Below are 16,416 nucleotides of genomic sequence, written 5' to 3' on the forward strand. Positions count from 1 at the left end.
TGGTCTGTGCTTTCTCTCCAGCCTGGGGCTGAGCCTGTGGTGGGGTGGGGTGGGCGGGCTGGGCATAGGGAGAAGCTGCCAAGGGCACAGCCCCCATGAAGGAAGGAGGAGGAGAGCATTTGGGGTCACAGTGCTGGGCCTAGAAGGGGGGGAGGGGCGCCTCCAGGTCTCAGGGCCTTGGCAGAAAGGTGGCAGATGATGGGAATTTGATTTTCAAAGGATGGTGACTGGGGGGGGGGGGGGGGGTGAGGGATCAGGGTTTACCAAACTTCTGTCCTGGCTGTTGTCTGGGGGTGTCCAGGACTTGGGGGAGGGGAGGGGGCGCTAGGGTGAGCCTCTGGCCCCGGGGACCCCCTCCCCCAGAGAAGGGATAGGGGTTCCCAGGGAGGGAGGCGGGAGGGGAGGACAAGGGCCTGCACCCCTCCCCTGTCTTCCTGTGATTGAAAAGGCATTTTTCTTTGGGGTGATATAGATTCCAAGGTGCTGGATCCATCTCCCAGGCCTGCAGTGAGTTATGGTCGCTTGCTTCCTGCAGGGGAAGGGGGGAGGGCACTGCTGCTGGCTCCGCACGCTCCCTCCCTTGCTCGCTCGGCTTCCTCACTTCTGGAACATTTGAGCACACATTCCTGGCCGCTTTGGAACTCACCAAACTCATGAGCTCACCCCAGCCAGAGGCGCCTGGAGCTGCCCCAGCTCACCAGGCGGCCCCTCCTCTCCTCAAGGCACACGGCAGAGGCAGCTGGAGCCCAACCCGGGCGAAGGCGGCCAGGAGAGGGTGGGCCTGCACCCCGGGGTCCTGGCACCCAGGCTCCGCCTCCCTGCAGACACTTGGCAGAAATCTGGGTACATGGGGAGCAGGCCTGAGCGAGCCCCTCTTCTCCTTGCAGGGGCCCCAGGGACCCCTTCCCTCCCTCAGAGGCCTGCCATCAGGCAGTAGCAGCGTTTATTGAGTGTTAACTACGTGTTAAGTGCTCTGCGCCTGTCAAGCCCTGACAACCAAAAATAAAATAAAAATAAAAACTGCTTCTATGCTCCCCCATTTGACAGACGAGGGAACCTGAGGCCCAGGGATGGTGGGTGAGTGGCCAGGCTGACCCTGTGCCCTCTTGGCTGTGCCCTAAAGCAGCCGGGACCCTGTGGCACCAGGCAGGGAGCAGACCCACCCAGTGGAGGTCTGTAGATCTCCCCCCCCCCCTCACTGGAAGCAGTGGGAAGGGGCCAGTCCCACCCCCCCACACAGGCTGCCATCCCAGCCTACAAAGGGGACATGAGTAAGGCCCATTGGAGCCTAACTTAAAAAAAAAGGCTGGAGGTGTGGATGGATGATGCAGAAGAGCACCTGCCTAGCAAGCATGAGGTCCTGAGTTCAAACCCCAGTGCTGCCAAAGCAACAATAGTAATAACAGGGCAGCAGCCTCTATGTCCATCCACTGTCCGAAGGTGGGGTAGGTGGAGAATGTGGAGAAGCTCAGGCATGGCACATCAAGTCCCTCCTCTCCACACCTCCCACAGGCCTGGGGGGGGGGGCTCCCATTTCCTCATCACACTCCTCCCAGCCTCCTGATGCTCTTCCCCCAGATACTCCTGGAAATGGATGTGACAGAGGAGGAAACTGAGGCATGGGAGGGCTGGAAGATGGGACCTCATAGCCACACACTCCTCTGGGTTGGGTGGAAGAGGCCAGGAACAGCGCTGCCCCCACCCTGAGCTGATGGGGAGTCTCAGCAGACCCCGCTCCCCCGTGACCTTGCTTGAAGCCTTTCCCTGTCTCCCCACGCCTCCCCTCCCTCACTTTGTCCTGAACCTTCACATACCCGTCCAACCACGTCCTTCCGTCCTATCCGATTGTCAGAGTCCTACTTTGAAAACCCAGTGTTGCATGCCCTCCTCTATTTCTCTGGCCCAGCATAGCTATTTTAAATCCTTTGTTGACGGAGTCCATTTCCTATCAAATACTAGGCTTCCTGTCATCTATTTGAGGACTAGGTCTGTTTTCCCACTTTTTTTTCCCCTGAGTTTCCAGACTGACCCCAACATAAAGTAGGCATCTAGTATGTACTCATTTAATAGAAGAAAAAAGACAGACCCCGCCAAAGACATTAGGCACTCTGTGAAGATGTGTGTGTGTGTGGGGGGGGATTCTGTCACACTGGGAGTTCATGAGGGTCTCTGTGCATCTCACCTGCAGCCAGCTCTTCTCTCCTGAAGCTCTCACCAGCAGCTACCACCTGCTCTGATGCGGGGCCTGCACCCGTGGGCAGCAGAGGTGGACAAGAGCATCCAACAGCAAACAAAGCCTGATGTCTCTCAGGATCTACCCTCCTCCTCAAAAGACTAACAGGGGAGCCACTGTGGATGGCAGTATGCAGGCCCTGCCACTGACTACGTGCATGCACCTGTGGGGTACCCCCTGACCCCCACGCTCAGCGGAGACACCGGCACACCCGCCCACAATGGGAGCTGAGCCACAGAACTGGCCTGGGGGCCTCACGATCACTCTGGGAATGAGAAAATGTGGAAGACTGATGTACATGGTGGAGTATTATTCAGACAGAAAGAAGTAAATGACTGCCTCTTGCTGAAACACACAGGAAGTGGAGGCCATCCTGTGAAGAACGGCTGAGGTTATGTGTTCTCTCATTCGTGGAATCTAGACCTAAAAGAGCTGAGTGGCACATGTCTGAAGTGGGGGGATGCTAGGGGGGCAAGGTGGGGGGGGTGAGAGGAGCAGGTGTAGAGCATGATAAAATCAATGCAGGCATAAAAATAGAATGAGAGGGGCTGGGAATATGGCCTAGTGGCAAGAGTGCTTGCCTAGTATACATGAAGCCCTGGGTTGATTCCTCAGCACCACATATATAGAAAATGGCCAGAGGTGGCGCTGTGGCTCAAGTGGCAGAGTGCTAGCCTTGAGCAAAAAGAAGCCAGGGACAGCGCTCAGGCCCAGAGTCTCCAAGCCCTAGGACTGGCCAAATAAATAAATAAATAAAATTAGAATGAGAAAACCTGAAAGCAATAGAGGGGTGAGTTTGCTCAAAGCACATTATACGTAGATGTACAAATATCACAGCAAAACTCTTTGTATGATTATTATATGCTAATTTAAAAGAGAAAAAAAGACTAATCCAGGTACTGGTAGTTCATGTTTATAATCCTAGCTACTTAGAAGGCCGAGAACCAGGAGGAGATCCAGGGTCAAAGCCAACTTTGGCAGAAAATTCCACCAGACTCTCTCCAAGATAACCAGCAAAAAGTCAAACGGGAGGCATGGCTCAAGTGGTAGAATGCCAGCCATGAGCAAGAAAGTGGAGGCAGTGAGAGCCCTGGTACCACTAAAATGAAAGTGTGAATGAATGGGGGAAAATGAACGAACAGGAGACTAGGGATCATGAACAATTGAATAGAGTGAATAAATAAACAGGACAATAGTGATCACAAAGCATGTGACGCTCACTGAATCCCTCTCGGGACTCTTCTCCTGGGTCCTAGTCTCTGTGTTGTTTTGTTTTTGTTTTTTCCCCAAGGGAGTTCAGAGAATGTAGGACTTTGCCCAAACTCACACAGCAGCAGAGTCGTGCCCAGGAGATTTGAACCTGGCTCTGCACTGCTAGCCCAGGAGGGAGGCTGTTCCAGGGCCTGGACCTTGAGGGTCAGGAGAAGCCCATTTTGCTCCAGCCCCCTCCCCAGGTGCTTCTGTCTTCAGAAAAGCTCTGAGCAGCTGTAGTGATGGCCTAAGTGTGCAAGCTCTGGAAAGTGAGGTCAGGGGGGTGTTGAGGGAGGGCTGGGGTGCAGGGTGGGTGGGGAGGGTGTGCTGCCTGTTTCTTTGAGTGGAAGAGAGACTGGGAGGATGACTCCAAAGGTCTTTCCAAAACAGACAAGGCTACAGCAGCAGGAGTGGCCCCTGCCTGCCCTGTCCCTGTCAGCTCAGCCTCCAGGCCAGGAGATCTGGTGAGAGCCAGGCTGTATCAGGGGATTACCCCGCCCCCTCCCACCTTGGTTTAGCTTCGACTAGACAGAGGCTTGGGCTCTATCTGCTTATTTGTAAGATGGACCCACAATTTCACCCTTGGGGTAGCCCCAAAGAGTAAAATGAAAAACACCTCCCCCCCATCCCCAGAGGGACCAGAAGGGCTTTCATAGTTGGTAGCAGCCAGTGTGCTAGGATATAGTGTATGTGTGTGTGTGTGTGTGTGTGATTGAAGGTTATGTGAGAAGTTTGCTGGTGCCCCCACCCCAGCCTTGGTGGGCTTCTCCACCCCAGTCTCAGCCAGAGGCCCTGTTCTGTGGAGGGGAAGAGGGGGGAGGCCAGGTGGATTTGACCCAGAGGCTGGGGAAGGAGGAGGCCAACAGCACCAGGGCCGGCAGGCCTGTGGACCCTGGGGCTGGAAGCTCCCAGCCCTGCAGGAGGGGACTTGAGCACTGTGAGCGCTAGGGGGCAATGTGTCTGTTTGAAAGAAGCTCACAAGCAGTGCTCGCCGACACACGCAGGGGCGCCCACACTGTGGCACCGCCCACCCCCCCTCGGGGCACATGCCCTCCCCTTGCAGAAGAAACCCCAGGAGTGGGATGCAGACCCCCAGAGAAAAGGGAGTCCCAGAGAGCACACACTCTGACACACACAGGTACCCACGCACTGCCAAGTGCCCCGCCAGCTCTCACCCAGGCACACACACACACACACACACACACGATCATGTCACACGTGACACAACATTCCTAGTGTTAAAGAAAGATGACCAGAGACCAGACAACTCCCCTCCCCCGGACAAAAACACAACCTAGCAAACACAACCCGGCAAACACACCCTCCTTTCAGACACACATACTTGCAGCTGACTCTTGGAATCAGCCCCAGAAAAACACTCCCACAGCCCCCTCTCTAGAGCACAAACAGGAAACCTGCCCAGGTGTGCAGGGGACCCCCACCCAGCCATGTGTGAAGTCATACCTCAACATGCCCCATTCCCCAGGGCAGGGCTCCTCAAATGCAGGCCTGGAAGCTTTTCTTGCTAGCTCCCAGCTGCCCCAGGTTCCTGGCTGAGTCCTCACATTTCCCCACTCTGTCCAGAGAGCAGAGCACCTCCAGAGCCCCAGGTGGAGTGACTTGGGGTCAGATTTTTGCCCTGGCCAGGAGGCCTGGTCCTGGCAGGGCCTTCCTGGCCCCCCGCCCTCTCCACTCCAACCTGCACTGTCCAGGAGGTTCAAGGTCTTCCAGTTGGGACCTGGGAGGCTTCTTGGGGGGGGGGGGCGGTACCTAAATCCTTTATATCTTTGTCCCTAAATCAGCCGAGCCAGTCTTTTCTCTGGCTTTCACTTGCCTGTCACTTTGGTAAGTAATAATTTCCATGTCCAATTCCATTTCTTTTCTCGTTGTGAAACCTCTAAGCTATCAGCAAGAGGATAGTTCACATGAAAACTAATTACACAAAATCAATATTTAATCACAGACCAACAACCTGATCCTGCAGAAAAAATCCCTTTAAAACTCCACCATCCTGTACAAATAGTTCTTCCTATGCTTATTTATAGAACCCATTTTTGGTGGGAGTCATTTTCATTTTTAATTCCAAGAAGGAAAAAGAAAATCTGTAGACTCCCAGCAATGAAGGGCCTTTGGATCTGAGCTTGCTTTAGCTCTGAGTTTTAAAGTTGGTTGATTTTAGTGTGCGCACGCATGTTAGGGTGTATACCCCCCCCCCACACACACACCAAGTCCCTTGAGACTGTGCTTCCTGTCCCATCCCGGCTCCCCCTGAGTTGAGCCCATTTTCCAGCCTAGTGTTCAGTGCACCAGCTCCAGCTGGAGCCATGAATCCACAAGCGCGCAGGGTAACTTTTAACTTGTGCCGGCGACATGGAGCGCTTAATCTGAGGTTTTTAAATAAAAAGGGCTCAGGGGTTAGTTTTATTATAACGTTTATTTCATTTCAGATTTCATGCGCAATTTAGCAAATGCTTAGACAGACTTGGGCGATAAACACTTTTCTTTTGTGTGTGGAACGAGGGGGGAGGCATTTTATACACCATGCTTAATTTTATTTAGATTTAATAACGATATCAGGGGCCCTTCAACCAAAAGTCCCCCCCCCCCCCTTCTCCTAAGAATGCTGGTTTGCCGGCAAAATCGCCTCGTGCAATTTTATGGCAAGGAATATTAAAGGCCTTCCTCTTCCTCCTCCTCGTCCTCCCCGACTTACTTTAGAGAGAGGGAAGAAGCGCGCGTGCACACACACACACACACACACACACACACACGCACGCACGCACGCGCACGCACCCCCCTCCCCTTCCCTCCATCACCTCTAGCTTCCAACTTCTAATTGCAAGATAGATTTCAGCCTCGGTGGGGATCAGGAAGATCTAAACATTTTAACTAAGATTATTGGGATAAATATTTCATAAAGAGCGGAGCAGATATTAAATCACACCTATTGATTTTAGTATCACACCCGGATTGCGTTCCTTGGCCTCTCCGGTTTAATTGATCTCTTAAGGAGGCCAACTTCGCGCCCAGCGAGGGCCGGGCCTCGCGCCGGCTGGAGGAGGAGCTGCGGCCACCTGGGGCCCCCTGGCCGCTGGGTCCCGCCGATGTGTCCCCCGTGCAGTGGCCGAGCGAGCGTGGCGGCGGTGCCTCCGGGCTGACCTGAGCCGGCGGCTGGGAACCACACCCCCGGCCCCCGAACTCGGAAACAATCCTGCGCGCCCGGGTAGAGGAGACCGAAGCGACCCGGGTGTCTCCAGGAGAGACTTAAACTTCGGGGTTCCTCCAGGAAAATCCCGGGGCCCGCTCCCTTCCGCGCCAACAGGAGGGAGTCGAAGGCGGGGGTGGGGGGCTGTGCTCACCCCAGGGCTGAACGCGACTTTCCATGGCAAGTCCAGGGGCTTAGCCAGGCGACCCCATTGTCTGCGCCCCGCACGGCTCGCCGCCCACCTCCCCGCCCCCGGCCCACCCGGCAGGTCCGGCTTCTGTTGGGGGTGGGGAGTCGCGCAGTCGGGGAAAGCGAGCGGGGGTCGAACAAAGCCTCGCTCCCGCCGTTCTTCCTCCGCCAGCTCCCTCTCCAACGCGGGGCGCCCGGAGGCCGAGGCGCTCCCCGCAGCTCGCCGGACCTCTGGGCGAGACCCGGGCAGGAGACCCCGGAGCGGAGGCAGCGCTGGGTTCGTGGCTGGGGGGTGGGGGGAGGGGGAACACCTCGGTGGCCAGAAGCCGGGACCACCTTAAGAGCGAGCCCCGCCCCGAGCCCGGAGCCTGGGCGGCGCTGATTGGTGCAGATGTAATGGCTGAAATTGATTGCTGAAATGCAAAACTTGTTGCTGCTTCTCCCGGCGTTGGGCTAGAGGAGACGCGGAGAGGGGAGCCGAGACCCTCGGAGCGCCCCACGCGGAGCCCCCCGCCCCGCCGGCCTGGAGAGGGGCGCGCGGACCCCCCGGCGCTGCCCCCGCCCCCCGCCCAGGCTCGGAGAGCGCGGCCGCCGCGCCGGAGCTCGCTCGCTCGCCGGGCTTGGCCCCCAGCCTGCGTGCGCCCCCCTTCCCCGGGTCCGAGGGGGGCTCGCGAAGCGCCTCGGGCGCGGAGGCCGGGCCCGGAGCTTCCGAGCCACCCAAGCCCTCGCCTCTGCGCCCACCCGCCCGCGCCGAGACCCCGAGAACTCAGAGACCGAAACGCCCGGGACCAAAGCGGCTGCCGTGGCCCAGCAGCAGCGCGCGGGGTTCAGCGCACCCGCCGCGGAGCCGGGGACCTCGCCTTCCTCCTGACCCTTCGTTCCATCCCCGGCCCCTCGGCCGCCTCGGCTCGGAGGCCGGCACCGGCGATGCGGAGCGGAGCCTCTGGTCCTCCGGCCAGCTGAGGAAGCTGCGGCCATTCGCCTTGGGCCGACGGGGACCGTGGTAGCGGATCGCACCCAGCAGAGGCTCCGGCTTCGGAGCGCTGGGACTCCGGGCAGGAGGAGGTGGGGGGGGACCGCTCTGCCGGCGCCCGTATTCCAGCCTCCGCGGCTTTGCAGGGCCCTTAGTAGCTCGACCGCGGACTCCGGGAGGCTGCCGGCTGCGTCGTGGGGGCTCCCCAACCGACCCGACCGGACCGAAGAAGGTCATCGCCCTGCTTCCCCGCCCTCCTTCCCGCCCCCCTTTCTCCCCGCTGAACTTTTTGTCCGGTTCGCCCGTGCTCGTTGCCCGCCCCGCAAACCCACCCGCGGCTGTGCCAACCGCCCGGGGCATGGGCCCCTCAACACGGCTCCTGTAGGCCCCGAGGCCTCGCAAGATGTGAGAGGCCCGCCCGGGACAACCCAGTGCTTCGGGACAGGAGCTGGACGCCCCCGGTCTCTCCACGCCTGGCGGGGCGGCAGTGCCCGCTGCGCCCCCGCGGGGCCCGGCGTCCCCGAGCGCCCGGTCCCGGGCTGGAAGGAGTCTCAGCTGGCCGGAGGCGCGCCGCGGAGAGCAGGCTGCTGCCATGCCCTACTGAGCCCCTGTGCCTCCTGCCAAGTATGTTTGGGCTGGATCAGTTCGAACCCCAGATCAATAGCAGGAACGCTGGCCAGGGCGAGAGGAACTTTAACGAGACCGGACTGAGCATGAATGCCCACTTTAAGGCCCCGGCTTTCCACGCCGGGCCCCCCCCCTGGTCCCGTGGACCCTGCGATGGGCACGCTGGGCGAGCCCCCGCTCTTGGGCATGAACATGGAGCCCTACGGCTTCCACGCGCGCGGCCACTCGGAGCTGCACGCCGGGGGCTTGCAGGCGCAGCCCATGCACGGCTTCTTTGGCGGCCAGCAGCCCCACCACGGCCACCCGGGAGGCCACCACCCCCACCAGCATCACCCACACTTCGGAGGGAACTTCGGCGGCCCAGATCCAGGGGCTTCGTGTCTGCACGGGGGTCGCCTGGTGGGCTACGGGGGCGCAGCCGGCGGCCTGGGCAGCCAGCCGCCCTTCGCAGAGGGTTACGAGCACATGGCGGAGAGCCAGGGTCCGGAGAGCTTCGGCCCGCAGAGACCCGGAAACCTCCCGGACTTCCACAGTTCGGGCGCCTCGGGCCACGCCGTTCCTGCCCCATGCCTGCCGCTGGACCAGAGCCCGAACCGGGCAGCCTCGTTCCACGGCCTGCCGGCCTCCAGCGCCTCCGATTCCACAGCCTCGAGCCGCGGAGGGTAACGAACCAAGGAGCCGTCGACTCCCTGGAATACAATTACCCGGGCGAGGCGTCCTCGGGACATTTTGACATGTTTTCCCCCTCCGATTCCGAGGGGCAGCTGCCTCACTATGCAGCGGGTCGCCAGGTTCCGGGGGGCGCCTTCCCGGGAGCTCCAGCCATGCCCCGAGCGGGGGGCATGGTGGACTTGTCCAAGATGCACGCCCAGCCCCCGCAGGCCGCCGCCAGCGCAGCCGCCGCAGCCGCAGCCGCAGCAGCAGCACGGCGTGTTCTTCGAGAGGTTTGGAGGGACCCGAAAGATGCCAGTGAATCTGGAGTCGGGGGTGGGCTCCAGGCACCCGCTCATGCAGCCGCCGCAGCAGGCCGCGCCGCCCCCCCAGGCGCAGCCCCCGCCACCGCCCCAAGCCCAGCCGCCGCCCCCCGGGCTCCTCGTCCGACAGAATTCGTGCCCGTCCGCGCTCCCGCGGCCCCAGCCCGGCGAGGCGGGCGCACCGCCGGGCGCTGGCCTGCAGGACGGGGGCCCCATGCTGCCGGGCCAGCACGCGCAGTTCGAGTATCCCATCCACCGGCTGGAGAACCGGAGCCTGCACTCTTACTCCGAACACGTTTTCAACCTGCAGCCGCCGCCGCCGCCCCAGGCGCCCAGCCAGCGGCTGCAGCACTTCGACGCGGCCCCTTACATGAACGTGGCCAAGCGGCCGCGCTTCGATTTCTCGGGCGGCGCGGGCGTGGAGCGCTGCGCGGCGTGGAGCGGCGGCGGCGGCGTGCACGGCGGGGGCGCCCTGGACAACCACCTCTCGCCCTCCGCCTACCCGGGCCTCCCGGGTGAGTTCACCCCGCCCGTGCCGGACAGCTTCCCCGCGGGGCCCCCCTTGCAACACCCGGCCTCCGATCACCAATCCCTGCAGCAGCAGCAGCAGCAGCAGCAGCAACAGCAGCAGCAACAGCAGCAGCAGCAGCAGCAGCGCCAGAACGCGGCCCTCATGATCAAACAGATGGCGTCTCGGAACCAGCAGCAGCGGTTGCGCCAGCCCAGCCTGGCCCAACTAGGCCACCCTGGGGACGTGGGCCCAGGAGGCTTGGTGCACGGCGGCCCAGTGGGCGGCCTGGCTCAACCGAACTTTGAGCGCGAAGGCGGCAGCGGCACCGGCGGGGGCCGCCTGGGCGCCTTCGAGCCGCCCTTGGCGCAGGAGAGCGCGTGGTTCCCGGGCCCGCACCCGCCGCCCGGGGACCTGCTGCCCCGCCGCCTGGGCGCCTCGGGGCTGCCGGCCGACTGCGGCCCGCACGATTCCGGCCTGGCGCCCCCCGCCCCACCCGGAGGCTCCGGGGTGCTGTTCCGGGGCGCTCTGCCGAGCCGCTGCGGATGCCCGGCGGGGAAGGCCCCGGGCCCGCGCTGGCCTCGCCGGGGCTGCAGTTCGGGGGCGGCCTGGCGGGGCTGGCGCCGCTGCAGTCTCCCGGGGCCGGGGTGGGGCTGCCCGGCGCGGCCCCCGAGCGCAGAGCCCCGCCGCCGCCGCCCCCGCCCCCGCCCCCGGATTTCGCCGGCCCGGCGCTGGGGGCTCAGCCGGGCTTCCCGTTCGGCGGGGCTAGCCGGCCGACCCCGGCGCACGGCGGTCCCGGCCCCGGCGTGAACTCGCCCCCGAGCGCGGGCGGCGGCGGGGGCGGCGCGGGCGGCGGCTGCGGCGCCTATCCCCCGCAGCCGGACTTCCAGGCGGGCCCGCGCTCCTCGGCCAGCAAGCTGGGCGCGCTCTCCCTGGGCTCCTTCAACAAGCCCAGCTCCAAGGACAACCTGTTCGGCCAGAGCTGCCTGGCCGCGCTCTCCACCGCCTGCCAGAACATGATCGCCAGCCTGGGGGCCCCCAACCTCAACGTGACCTTCAACAAGAAGACCGCGCCCGAGGGCAAAAGGAAACTGAGCCAGACCGAGGGGGAGGGCGCGGCGCCGGGCCCCGCCAACCCGGGCTCGGATTACTTCCCGGGAGGGACCCCAGGGCCCGGAGCCCCACCGGGGACCGGAGGCGGCGGCGGCTCCAAAGCCTCGGGTCCGTGCAACCGGCCAGCCAGGGGGACAGCACCAGCCTCTCCCCCAACTACACCCTGGAAGCCACGTCGGGGAACGATGGCAAGCCCGTCTCGGGGGGCGGTGGCCGGGGACGAGGTCGCAGAAAAAGGGACAGTGGTCACGTGAGCCCCGGGACCTTCTTCGACAAGTACTCGGCAGCAGCCGGGGCTCCGGACAGCGGGGGTGCCCCCGGGGTGAGCCCCGGCAGCAGCCGCAGCAGCCGGGGGCCCGGCGCGGCCGTCGGGGGGCAGCTCGGCCGGGGAGACGCGCGGGGCGCCCACGCCCCACGAGAAGGCCCTCACGTCGCCGTCGTGGGGCAAGGGGGCCGAGCTGCTGCTGGGGACCAGCCAGACCTCATGGCCACCCTGGACGGCGGGGCCAAGGCAGACGGGAGCTCCCCGCCCGTCGGGGAGTTCGCCTCTGAGGAGATGAGCACTAGTTACGCCAACGAGGACGAGGTGTCGTCCAGTTCTGACAACCCCCCGGCCCTGGCCAGGGCCAGCCGCAGTCCCCTGGTGACCGGCTCCCCTAAGCTCCCGTCCCGGGGAGTGGGCGCCGGGGAGCTTGGACAGAAGGCGCCGCAGCCCGCCCTGGGCCTGGGCATTTTGTCTACCTCTACCTCCACCCCCGACGGCTACCCGGGCACCCCGGGCCTGGAGCAGGGCCGGACCCCCACGAGCAGCAGCGGGGGGCCGCCGGCGGAGGAGATCCACCCCCTAGAGATCCTCCAGGCGCAGATCCAGCTGCAGAGACAGCAGTTCAGCATCTCCGAGGACCAGCCCCTGGGGCTCAAGGGCGGCAAGAAGGTCGAGGGGCCCCCAGGGGCGCAGGCCGTGAGCGCGGGCGGCGACAGCTGCTGCTCCGAGGCCGTCAAGAGCGCCATGAGCACCATTGACCTGGACTCGCTCATGGCGGAACACAGCGCCACCTGGTACATGCCCGGGGACAAGGCCCTGGTGGACGGCACCGACGACGACAAGGCCCTGGCACCCTGGGAGAAGGCCAAGCCCCAGAACCCCAACAGCAAAGAAGGTAGACGCGCTCGGGAGCCCTCTCCTCCTTTCCCTGTCACCGGCCCCGCCCCCCGGCGCAGGCCTCAGCCTCTGCCCACCCCCCTCCCCGTGGGTGTGGAGGGCACCCGCCTCTGAATGCCCAAGTCACAACTGGGCTTCCTGGTTGGGTGCCACCAGGGCTGTTCTGACACCTCCAACCTCTAGGTCCTGCCAGTCTGCTTGTGGGTGGACAGGGCGTGGGGGTGATGCAAACTTAGATCACATATTTTTGGGGGAGAGAGAGGCATCCTTTGTACAGTCACACTCCTGGTTATATACCTACAGTGCTCAGAGAAGTGGGCCTCCTGCTCTTCACCATTCTGGGGGGGGTCCTACTTAAGAAGGTGTGAGCCCCCCTGGTCCCAGCTGGACACCTGCAAAGGTGTGTCAGTCTTCTGATCACCTGCCTTTTCCTGCTTAGCCAGCCTTAAGCTTGAGTTGAGCATCACTACAGGAAAAGTTGTCAGGTGCCTGCTGGGTGTTTGTGTCGTTCTCCTCCCGCAAACACTTGGAGGCAATGTACTTTTGACATTCTTTCCTCATGGATAGCTGCTCTGTGTGTTTTCTTAAGGACTGGAGTTTCATTGAAGAAGCTGGGCACCTGTGAAGGCTGTAGAAGTCAGGGTCCATCTCCTTGATGTGGGGTATCGGGGGGCTGGAGCTGGGAGTTAGGGTTAGGGACATGAGGACCCACATGTGTCAGTTTGTGTCATTTGGCTTGCATGACAGATGTCCAGTGTTACCTACTCTTTACATTGTGAACTCTGAGCCCCTACCTAGCAAGGCCAGGAGGCCTTTAGGGAAGAGGGGCAGACCTTAGCAAAGAGGACCACCCTTACAAGTTAAAAGTAATCGCAGTTCTTTTCAACCTAGAGAGAAGTCGACTGCAGTGGGTTATCCATTTATTTTCTTATCTGTTTGGTTTTGATTCTAAGACTATAACACAGTAAGCCTCTTGAAATGAGATGTCATCTCTCTTCCACGCTGTCTCCCTCTGCTTTTAAAAACAAACAAACAAAAAGCTCTACTTGGGTTTCCTGGGTATTTCTGGATAGACTATTGGCCCCTTCCAGCTCAGTGGCTAGTGATTTAACTCTTTTTTTTTTAAGGTGTCTCTTTGATTTCTGCCTTCTCTTATAGTCAGCTCTCTGCTCTTCTTTGCCTTTGCTGCGTCTTTGAGGGAGGCTCAATTCTGGATTTAGAGTGAGGGGAGTCCAGTGGAGGAGAGAGGAGAGGCAGAAGAACAGGCTAGGAATTGGGGTCCGGAATGCACACCCATCCTGGTGGGCAGCTTTCCCTAGCTCTCCTGATTCTCTGGTGTGTCCTAGCTGCTTGCGTCTTTGTTCCCGGGATTGTCCAGCCTGGGTGCTTGCTCTCACTGGAAACTGGGTGTTTAGCATGCACAATGATATCCAGACCAGCATCAGCATTCTGGAACCTACTCCCAAGCCATAAATTGCTTAGTTTGGGACCCTCAGCTTTTTTTTCCCCCCTTTTTTAAAAATGGAGGTGGACACAGTCTCCTGCTTGGGGGGGGGCTCCCCCCCTTCTCTTTTATTTTCTTGTATACAACATCTCGATCCCATCCAATCGATAGCTGGTTAGCACAAATCTCAGCCCCTGTCACTTCTACCTGCGCTTGCCTGGCTGCCCCTCCCCCTGGCCCCTTCCCCCACCTCCACCCCTACCCAGTAATTAAGAACATATTGGCCAAAATGGGATGAGAAAAGTTTTTGTTTTGTAAATTGTAGTATGAATGAAGAAAAGCAGTAGTCTTTCCTCTTGTAGGTCTTTTAAAGAGCCTTGCTAGGCTGAGCAGTGTTACAGGAGAGGTATTCACTTAGATTATTTTTAAAAAATTACCTTCCTAAGCCCATACTCAGCCAGCCCATACTCAGTTGACTAAATATCCTGACATGTTTCATTTTGTTTTGTTTCATTAGCACAGTCTGATGAGAAGAAGGAAAAGCAGAATCTTTTCTGGAAATGCCATGCTTGTCAGTTTCAGGTTGCTTTTCCCCCTGGGAAGCCAGGGCCTTCCTCCAGGGAGCAGCTGGGGCTGGGACACCCACTTGACCTCCTTTGTTTTCTCTCTTCCATGCGGCCAGGACAGTTTCCTAGATAAAGCTCAGAATCAGGTCAGGCTGCTGCCAGCCTCCTCTCGGCCTCCAGGGCTGTGGGTGAAGCTTTTAGAAAGACACAGAAGATCCCCTGCTCTCTTCCTGGTAGTAAATAAAGATGATTGCAGTTTTCATTATGAGAACTCCCCGCTGTTCCAGATGTACAGGTTGTATAAATAGGTACACAGAACCCCCATGACACCCACACTTCCCAGTGCCCCGGCCAAGTGTGCCACTCGGAAACAGTTGGAGGGAGAAATGTACAGGAAAAACCTTCTGATTTCCCTTAAAAGCCAACAAAACAAAACATAGCCATAGGTCCCACCACCCTGAGACGACCCATAGCATTCAACATCCCCTTTCTGGAAATCCCAGCTCCCCCCAGCTTCCCCCAGCCTCCCAAGCCAAGCCCATTTTTGTAATGATATTTTATTTTGTCACGCTGTAAAATACACCAGTACTAATGTGATTAAATATTAACACTGCTTCTGAAATTCTCCGCTCCGATGACAAAAAGCTAGTCGGTATTTAATGGAATGACCGGGGCTAAGATTGGAGGGAGTGTGTAGAAGTCTTACAAGAAGAGGAGTGGGGCAAAGGGGTAGACCTGCAGTGTTCTTCAAGCAGAGAGAGGGGGGAAAAAAGGAAAAGAAAAAGAAAAACTTGCCAAACAAGTTCTCTTAAAAAACCCTAAGCCAGAATCTCCTGTGATTATGATTTTTCTTTTTCTTTTTTTACACTAAGAAAACAAGCCTGTCCAAATTCCACTTCCTTAGACTGGGGGAGCCAATCTATGGAAATATTTTTATAGAACAAAACACATCTGATCACGAGGCTTCATTTGTGCAAAAGTTGGGTTAGGGTAAGATTATAAATAGGTTAAAAAAAAAAAAAAAGAATCCCAGCCTGAGTTTGGGCCTTTTTAGACATCTCTGAAGTCAGCGAGGATGACGTGGAATTTAAAAATAGTGTGCAACACTGACTGCTTGTCTTTCTAATAGACGCGTGCGTGCATGGTTGTGGAAGAATTTGAAACCAGGAGAGAGAAAGAATTAGTAATAATAATAATAATAGAAAACAGATAATGTAGAAAAAAAGTCAAAAATGTGTCCTTTCTCTCCTCTGAACCTGCCAGTTTTCAGAGCCTGAGTTTGCCACGTGTCGTTTGTTCTGTTTGCCGTGCATTGACGTCTTCGCATCCAGGACAGCCTACATGGGTCTCTGGTATGCATTGGAAAGGAAAGCCACCTCCATGTAGACTCCGTACTCAGCCCTGCTCTTTCCTTCCTTCCTTCCTTACCTCAGCCTGCTCTTTCCTTCCTTCCTTCCTTCCTTCCTTCCTTCCTTCCTTCCTTCCTTCCTTCCTTCCTTCCTTCCTTCCTTTCGTTTTATTGGAAGCATGATGTTTTGACGTGATGTGGAGAGACTAAGAATTCCATGCTTTTCTGAGTGTCCGCTGAGAGCCGGGTTAGGCAGCCCTGGGGAGTATTAGGCGGCTAGGAACTGACCAACAGTGGACCCTGCGAACTCTGGGGGCATGAAGGACGATAGGTCCTGGCCTCAGAGTCACACACCAGTTTCTCAAGGTCACCGATCTCTGCTTCCTACATCACAGAATGTGTGCACGGGGTGCGTGGAAGTGTGCCTGTGTGCTATTCCCCGGGATTTGATCTCAATGCCTAGCAACTACCCCTTCGTTCTCATTCAAGGTTGTTGCTCTACCACTTCAGCCACAGCTCTACTTCCAGCTTTTTGGGTTTTTCTTTTGGTGGCTAATTGGAGATAAGAGTCTCACACAGACTTTCCTGTCCAGGCTGGCTTTGAACCACCATCCTGAGATCTCAACCTCCCGAGTAGCTAAGATTAGAGGCATTCAAGGCCACCCCCACAGATGCCTGGCCATAGAGAGAATGTTTAAGGGTCCCTTACACTTGTGTGGGATGGTACAAAACTGCCATAGATGCATTTCTCTGCAAAACCAGGCTAATCCTCAACAGCCAGAGTTGCAGGCCTACTGCTCTGCCGCCTTTGTGCCCTAGCTAG

The 16,416-nt window shown here is 59.1% G+C and overlaps 1 protein-coding gene across 1 annotated transcript in view; it reads left to right on the top strand.

Moving 5' to 3' along the window:
* The first annotated feature begins 7,320 nt into the window (after positions 1–7,320).
* Mn1 (MN1 proto-oncogene, transcriptional regulator) overlaps positions 7,321–16,416 on the top strand; it is a 35,854-nt gene continuing 26,758 nt past the window's right edge. The window contains 8 exon segments of the mRNA XM_048342738.1: positions 7,321–8,600; positions 8,602–9,115; positions 9,118–9,359; positions 9,361–10,489; positions 10,492–11,196; positions 11,199–11,443; positions 11,445–11,535; positions 11,538–12,233. Of these exon segments, the coding sequence (XP_048198695.1) occupies positions 8,478–8,600; positions 8,602–9,115; positions 9,118–9,359; positions 9,361–10,489; positions 10,492–11,196; positions 11,199–11,443; positions 11,445–11,535; positions 11,538–12,233 (3,745 nt within the window). The 5' untranslated portion in view covers positions 7,321–8,477.

This window comes from Perognathus longimembris, chromosome 3 (assembly GCF_023159225.1).
Source record: "Perognathus longimembris pacificus isolate PPM17 chromosome 3, ASM2315922v1, whole genome shotgun sequence".
Classification (NCBI taxonomy): Eukaryota; Metazoa; Chordata; class Mammalia; order Rodentia; family Heteromyidae; genus Perognathus; species Perognathus longimembris.